This window comes from Tympanuchus pallidicinctus, unplaced genomic scaffold (genome assembly GCF_026119805.1).
Source record: "Tympanuchus pallidicinctus isolate F22 unplaced genomic scaffold, pur_lepc_1.0 scaffold3, whole genome shotgun sequence".
In the NCBI taxonomy this organism is placed as follows: Eukaryota; Metazoa; Chordata; class Aves; order Galliformes; family Phasianidae; genus Tympanuchus; species Tympanuchus pallidicinctus.
This window is the reverse complement of record NW_026294747.1, coordinates 35099714-35108197: the sequence shown is the minus strand read 5'-3', so window position 1 is coordinate 35108197 and position 8484 is coordinate 35099714. Positions and strand designations below refer to the sequence as shown.

At 40.1% G+C, this 8484-nt stretch overlaps 1 protein-coding gene across 1 annotated transcript; it reads left to right on the top strand.

Annotated features, from left to right (window-relative positions):
- The first annotated feature begins 596 nt into the window (after positions 1-596).
- On the top strand, positions 597-6241 carry EAPP (E2F associated phosphoprotein). Its single transcript, XM_052693256.1, has 6 exons — positions 597-735; positions 1172-1353; positions 2608-2706; positions 3056-3179; positions 3890-4009; positions 5616-6241. The coding sequence occupies exons 1-6, from the start codon at positions 662-664 to the stop codon at positions 5878-5880; spliced, it is 864 nt and encodes a 287-aa protein (XP_052549216.1). The 5' UTR covers positions 597-661; the 3' UTR covers positions 5881-6241.
- Positions 6242-8484: the final 2243 nt, after the last annotated feature.

Sequence of the window (8484 nt, the reverse complement as noted above, 5' to 3'; positions counted from 1 at the left end):
AGTGGCTGTCTCTGTAATTACACTCTCCGGTACTGCTGCATGGAGGGCTAGGTTTATTTTCAAATAGGGTGAATTGCACAGTGTAGTAAACCACAGCACTGCACATGGAATGGTTTCTAAGACAGAGGTTCCTCAGCTTCACGTGCTCTTTGCATTGAGCGTCTTAGGCATAGCCTCAGACGTGTGGTTATCAGTGCCCAGGGGCTATTAGCAACTCACATCATGTATATACTATTTTCTATTAATGGCAACTACACTAATACTGTGCTGTTCATCTTCCAGATAAAAAGGTATAATTCCTAAGGAACTCATCTATAAATAGACTGTAAGGGACAAAAGACTACAATGTATATACAGTTAACACAATTGTAAATATTTTAAGTAGGATTGTGGGAACAGTTTTTAGACTAGTCCTCGTTGTTCAGTGTTAGTAGCTCATTAAATTTTTTTCAAGCCTCTTGCTATTGGGTGTGTCTCTTCAACCTTCAGCCTGACCCTAGCGCGCCGCTGGGGGCAGCACAGCGGGGCGATGCTCGGTGGAGGGAGGGGGAGCGTGCGTTCCCTTCTGGGGGTTGGGCCTGGGCCGTGCTGCTTCCGGCGGAAGTCGCGCAGAGCCCGGAAGTGGCGGGAGCGGGCCGGCAGCGAGGGGCGGGGCGCCGCCATGAGCCGCCTGCGGGAGGAGAACGACCCGTACGTGGTGGAGGAGCCCAGCGACGAGGAGCGAGCGCTCAGCAGGTGCCAGCCGGCTCCCGGGGCGGGCTGGGGGCTGCCGCTTCCTTTCGCTGCAGGTTTTGGTCTGTCTCGTGCTGCCGGTAACGGAGGAGTCCGCTGAGGGTGTGAGGGGTCTGTCCGCCACAAGTCACGGCAGCGATCCCTTGGAGCCCGGGTGTTTGCCTTTGTAATCCCCGACGCACCGAACTGCCGAGTGCTGCGCGGAGCCCCCGGAGCCGTGCTGCTGGCGCCTAGCGGCAGGCTGTACTCAGTCAGTTGCTCCTTTGCATTAAAACCAGTCAGAATCTGGTTAATAATAAAATAGCTCGGTGGATTTCGCATAAATACACGGATAAGTGCTCCTTGGTATTTCGACGCAGCTCAGACGGTGGTTGTCCTAATTAGTCAGTGTAGTGAGCTGTTAATAATAATTAGGTGTGTGATGTTTGAATGTTTGTAGCTCTGAAGATGAGGTGGATGTGCTCTTGCACGGCACTCCGGACCAGAAGCGGAAGCTGTTACGGGAGTGCCTGACTGGGGAGAGTGAATCTTCCAGTGAAGATGAGTTCCAGAAGGAGATGGAGGCAGAGCTCAACACCACTGTGAAAAACATAGAAGGCAAATGGAAATCACCAGAAATGGGTAAATCAATCTTGACACCTGCTTGCCTCTGAAACTGAGAGTTAAGTGGTGTCCAGTTAAGGAGCTGATGTGTTCTCATAGCTGAGGGGGGGTTGCAGTGGCAATGGAGTACTGTTTGAAACCTGTGGAAAGGTCTTAAAATGGCTCTTCAGTTCCGCAGCAACGGGTACTTGGGTACCTTGAATGCATTTGTTTCATCCGTTCTAAGATTTTTGCTTTTGTTGTTTCTGAATCTCTAATTTCCTGTTACACTGTGATTTTTCTTTTTATGGTCAGCCCTCTTTTTTCCCCAGTGTCTCTGTAACTTCTGTTTTAAGTAATTTTCGCATGTGTATTTAGAAGCCTTTCAGGCGGTTTGCAGTCTCTTTGCCCAGTGGCTCAGGATGCTATCAATGTTTGGAGCATGTTGCTGAAAGGAATGGCATATGGTGGGTTATGATCCTAAGATCCCAAATCGACTGGGGAAAAGAGTCAGGAAAAATATTAATCCCCAAAGTGCTCATAATTATAAGTTGCATCAAGTGGTGAAACTGTGTAAAGGATTTATCCATTCTGGAGTTTATATACTGTTTTGGGTGCTGTAGATTGCTCTGGCATTTAAAGATTCGTTCTTTTTACCTAGTACAAAACATCTGGTGTAGTGTTCTTAGTTTTCTGCAGTATTGATGTAGTGCTTCTTTTAATGTAGGAACTTCATTTCCCGTGCAGCAGATTTAATGGTTTTGTTTGTGTTAGTGGTCAAACTTGATCTTTAATTCTGTGTTTGCAGTTAACAAAAAGCACTTACAGTACTACGTGCACCCAGTGCAGAGACTTGGTGCAGACTGGCTGTGGTAGATGTGATTGGCAATTGATCTGAACCTTTTATGAACTTTCTGTATGAAGTTAGTACAGAATGTATGAGATGTAGTTGTTTTTTTGTTTTTTTCTCATTTAGATTTTATGTTGATCAAAGTTTATGAAACAGTTTGCCACACTTGTATTTTTTTTGTATGACTTTAAAGAAGAGAATAAACTTTCCTTTGTACCTGAGGTTCATCTCGAAGGAATTGAGCAGTTTCACCTGTAAATGAAATAATACAAGTAACGTGGTTGGTCAGGACATGGGAATAAACTGGGAGAGCTGCAACTTAACATGCATAAATAGACTGAGGGGCTCTTGAGTCGGGCAACTTGGAGATGAGGGTTTGTTCTGGGCTGTATGCATGTTGTCCTTTTGGTGAGATGTTCTTACCGCTTTTCAATTTCACACAGGTACTTCTTCAAGCACTGGGCAGGCTGGATCTGCTACCACTTCAAAATACTATGATGACATTTACTTTGATTCTGATTCAGAAGATGAAGACAAAACGGGTAAGGGGCTGAGAGAGAAGACAGCATCTTCAGTGTGGTACTGTATCTCAGATCCAGTAGAATCCTTTCAGGGCATCAGAAGCTATTCCCCTTTTGGGGGCAGTTACCAGCCTATGTAGTCTCAACAAAGTTCATGCAACTTTATGATGTATCCCAATGTATGTAAGGTTTTTTAGTCCTTTGGGGTGGTCTATTCAGAGGAGGGGTAAACTAGATATTTGCAAGTTAGTTTACATTTATTGCAGGTATTTAAAATGAAAATTGAAAAAAATACTACTTTTTGATCAGCTGAGTAGAGAATCATCATATATCTAACCGATGGAACCTGTGCTTGCCTAAATCTCTATAGTTGTGCAAGATGTCCAGAAAAAAAGAAAACATCAGCAACGTCGGATTCTTACCAATGATGAGCTGCTATATGACCCAGAAGAAGACAGTCGAGACCAAGAGTGGGTAGACTCACAGAGGAGGAGGTAAGAGACTGTAAATAATTATAGGATGCTTACCATAAACTGAAAAATTCCAGTAGACATGCTGAACGTATAGAAAAACCCTATACTGTCAAGTTCACTCAGTGCCTTAGAATTTATGGCATGGGGAATTTAAAAACTTGTAAAACTTCTGCATATATATATTGGAAATGGACTCTTTAAAGTGACTTTTAGCATTCTTTAAAGAATGCTAAAACGTGCAGTTTTTCAAAATCAAAACTTCCTTTACTAAGCCAATCTATAGATCTTATAAGAATAACTGTGATGTTCATGAAAAATGTGTAATAGGAACAGTTCAAAACTGCTTTACTTGAGGTTTCTTGGAAGGGTGAAAAGTACTTGTTGCAGCAGAGGAGAGATGTAAGTCTGTTGAAAAGTGCATCAGTGTATGTTACCAACAGAGATTGTTCTTGAGATACCTGTCTTCTCCAGGAAAATGATTATTGGGCATAAATCCACATCAAAAGTATGCACATCTCTGGGTGAAAATCTATACAAATGAAATGGAAAAATATTTGAGTGAGGTTTTTCTCCACTGTGCTTATATGTAGTTGTTTCAGTTAGTGAAAAGTTGTTGAGAAGGAGACAGGTATTACCAATGTATTTTAATTTAAAAATTATTTGAGGGTCAAATTGATGGGCAAGGATGTGTAATTTCACTTTTTTTTATCCTTCCTCACTTCATTCGGTAGATACCGTAATCAAAGAAGAGTGCTGCAGCCACAACAGACAAAACCTTCATCTGTTCCAAACAGTGATGCTGTTTTAAATTGTCCTGCTTGCATGACAACTTTATGCCTGGACTGTCAGAGGTAATTAGTGAACAATAAGAAGTCTTTCTGTAATGTCTCTCTTTGAGTCATTTGCAGTTTTAGCATGTTCAACAATTTGATTAATTCTGTCTTGCAACATGGGGCTTATAAAGAGAAGATGGCTATATGTGAATCAGGTATGTAGGTGAATACCAGTTTAAAAGAATGATAGTGATCAGTTTAACCTGCAACCATGGACATGAAGAAGAACAAGGAAGGACTTTAGCATAGTAGATAAAGGAACGTGTTTAGAAAAATGAGACTAAACTGGAAGTTCATTTTGGATGTTGTTGGTGCCTCATCCCTGGAGGTATTCAAGACCAGGCTGGATGTGGCTCTGGGCAGCCTGGTCTAGTGTGACAACCCTGCACACATAGCAGGAGGGTTGAAAATAGATGATCGTTGTGGTCCTTTTCAGCCCAGGCCATTCTATGATTCTTTGCTATATATTTTTTTCTATTTATGTTGGTTTGATGGTTAAAGGAATAGAGTTATTTCAGCTTTTATTTTCATGTTGAAGCGTCTGTTTTAGGACAGGGTTAAGCAAAATCAAGGCAGCATGTTATTTCTCGGTTTGAGTACCAGCAGTTGTGGTTTTGAGTATAGTTACGTTAAGTAGTATCTGGAAAGCATTTAGGTGTGAATTCATAGCTTGTTTTGCTGTCCTCCAGTGTTTCACTGCACTACAACCCTAATTACTACTGTTAACCTGGGCAGAAGAGGATACTTTGCATTTTTGAGCAAAGGAAAAAGAAATTCTGTGTAGTGAGGAATAAACTGTCTCTAATTTATTGAGTATTTTTGCTGATTAAAGGTGAAATTCTCCAGCAGCCTGAAGTTATCTCAGTGCTGGGTGCTGTTTCTCACTCTGTTTCCTCTTTCCTTTGCTGGTTCTGGTACTCCTTGACTCTCTTCTATAGTAAAATATTTCAGTTTGCTGAGCTGACAGAAAACTGTCAGGCTTGTCTTCTGTGGGTTCAAAAAACTAAAATACCTCAGCATGCCATTAGACAAGCCTTGGAAGTCAAGATAGGACTTCTGCAGCCAACCATGCTGGTTTAGGCTGCTCTGAAATTGCAGCTGGACAGATGTGCTGATGCAGACCTGAAGTTTGCTAAGTAATCCAGCTATGCAGTTGATATACAGTTGACTGCTGAAAAATATATTTTATTGTAGGCAGGATTTTTAAAATGTGTTGTGTGATTGTTTATCATACAGAATTTCAGGCTTGAAATGTTTTAGGTTATAAATACCAGTATTTGAGTCACTTGCGTTCACAACTTCAAGATTTTTGCCTACCTATCATAAGCTCTGAATAGTCATGCATGATTGTGTAATACCAAGCTGTACTCCAGGGGTGCTTATTTCAGTGAGAACCAGTGTGTTTTTATGTACGTTCCTGAAAAACAAGACAGACAGCTTCAATTATTTCTGTGATTTTTTGTAGCTGGGACTGTTCTGTTTGCAGAACTTCATATTTATATGGCTTTCAGCCATTTGGCATGGCAGTTCCTATCTTTAATCTGATTTCCAGAGATGATACCTTATTTCATGGAAGCAGAGTTTTACCAGTGGTATGACTTGCATTTTCTCTTCTTCTCCATAGACATGAATCTTACAAAACACAGTACAGGGCAATGTTTGTGATGAACTGCTTTGTTAACAAAGAGGAAATTCTGAAATACAGAAAGAAGATAAAGAAAAGAAATAAGAAAAGGAAGCACAGCGAGGAAACTACTCCTGTACAGTCAAATCAAGAAGAGGAGGAAGTGTATCATCCAGTATTATGTACTGAATGTTCAACTGAGGTGGCAGTGATGGATAAAGATGAAGTTTTTCACTTCTTCAATGTTCTAGCCAGCCACAGCTAATATGCAAAAGCAGAAAAAAAGTGCTCTGTTTAAGATTGTGTGAAGTATCAGAAATGCAGGCAGTGTCAGAAGTGTCTTTAAAAATATGTTCTTTTAAATGTACGTTTTTATCAGAGAACTTTATAGTGGTTGGACTTCTGACGCTATTGCTGTATTCCTTTTTATGAAAGGAATACTGTTAACTGCTTGCATTTGAGAGTGATATTTTTTTACACTGTCAGGTGGTTGCATTGTTGAGGATTTAATGTTTTGTAAATACAGTGTAAGATCTGTGTATTATGATCATTCCTTGTGTATGTACTGCCCATTACCTCAATATGTATTAGAACTACTGCTTAGAATAAATACTATATAAGCTGGTTCTCTCTAGCTGCATTAATCATTTCTATGGAACTGTTAAACTTGGTGGTTCCCCATGAAGATTTTGGGCTCCTTTATGCTGGCATTTTTTGTTGATTTGCACAAACATAGTTAAGATAAAGAAAGAATTGTCATTGTGTTTGGATTTGTGGCTCATTCATATCTCAAAAATGTAATTTTTTTATACAGACAGATTGGACGATTAAGTTGTATCAACTTTGCTGGTGTGGGTGATTCTAACATGTGTCATTTAAATCAACATTTAATGCTTAGAAAATGCTGTAGGCCAGAGTCTGCTGGTTTGCTCACCAAAATTTGAGGATTGACATTGTGAGGAAGATAAATGACCAGAGTCTTAGATGTATCTGGGATTAATGTGAAGGAATCTGTGAAAGTGATATAGCAAGCCAAGGTGGAGCAGAATGTAAAAAGGAACTGAAGGAAAAGAATCAGTAAGCTGTTTTAGGGTTTTGTCATTGCCTGAATAACAATTATGCAGAGGCCACAACTTGGACATGCTGGAAGCAAATTCCTTTTCTAGTCAAGTATCACAGTGCAGTGGACAACTTTCTGCAATGCAGATTGGTGTGATCTGTGCCTCTTCTGGCACTTTTTCAGAGCTTTCTAAACACTCCTAAACCATCCTAAGCATCCTAAACTGTTGCATACTTATTTATTAATTGCTTTTTTGGATATTGGCTATCTTCATGTGTGTTTTTTTGTTTTTTGTTTTGTTTGTTTTTAAAGGAAATTTAGGATTTATTTAACTTTTACTGAGGGAATTTAGTACAAATATCAATATTCACCTTTTTCTTTACAGTTTTCAAGGAAATAACTTGTTATTGATGATGGGGAAAATACGAGCCATCAAAATTTTTGTCTTACATGTGTGCATTCTTGTAGAATTTGCATTAATGCAGTCTGATTATACTTTCCAGAAAAAAGAAAGTAAATCCTACTTTGAAAGCTATATAGGTTCACTGTTAGAAAGTTACAACTTTTTTTTTTTTTTTTCTTTTTTTTTTTTTTCTGGTAATTTCAGAAACGTAGCTGTGCTAGCATTAGGACAGATTTGAGCTTGAAAGAAGAGTAAATACTGTAATTGGTCTTTATTGTATCCAGAAGAATGCTGACTTCCCTAGTGATATGGTGAACACGAATATCCTGAAATTACTGCTTGTTTCTCAGGAAGCAGCTTGGAATACCATGTGCATTTTTACCTTAATGTCTTGACTTCCTATTTTTGCATCAGCAGAAACTTCTTGATGAAGCACTGAACTATTGAGGTAGCTGCTGAACACTTCGTTAGTCAGGTTGGTGTATCTTTCTCTGCACGTCAAACCTGCAACTGAAACTGAGCTTTGTTTTGAAACATGGGATCTGCTTAAGATGAGATCTCTATATCATTTTCACTACCTGTGGCATGTTGTCGGAAATTATGCCATCTAAAGTGGGACAGACTATTATTACATGCTTTAAGACTGGAGTCATGTATGGAAAATTTTGAATGTGAGAACTATTCCTTAGTAACACTGTGAGGGAGCAGATGTAATAGAGACTGCACTCTGTGCTGTAGGGCATAGTGGCCTCAATGCAAACTGTCTTCACAGTCCAGGTAATGCATGAAAACTATGGAGCATAAGGGTAAGATCTTTGCACTAAGCTGCTGAAAACAGGAGAATGTGAGAATGTTGTTCAGGGAATAAAAGTCAGTGCAGGTGGTAGCAGGAAGAGCAGTAGTCAATGGCAATTCCTAAGCAGGATTAGGATGGAACAACTGGTGGAGGATGGGACACTACACAGAGGAATAGTATCCATTTTTTTCAAGGGACTAATAAACAACAGTTTCCTTCTGAGTATGCACCAAAGTGAAAAGGTGTAAAGGGCCTGGACAAACAGCTGGTGGATGTGGCAGGAAATTGTGAAGCTGGCATGCTTCTCAGCATTTCCTTCTTTCTTATCTCATGTTCTTGCTGCTGCTTTTTGCTTACTTGAATTGCAGCCCCTCTTCTTGTGGAGCGTGGGAGCAAGTGAGACTGGGACATGTTTGCTCTATATTGATACTGCTCTTGCAGCTGTGAAAGGGAGTAGTCCTTTAGTTGTGCTAAAAGCTCCATGTGTCCTTGGATTTTGTGTTTATTTAGAAAGGCAGCTTTCATCATGGCTGCAGCTCTTTCAGGCAGTGTCAACAACACAAGACTCCTTCAGTATCAGTTACAACAAGAAACATCTGTCTTAGGTAGG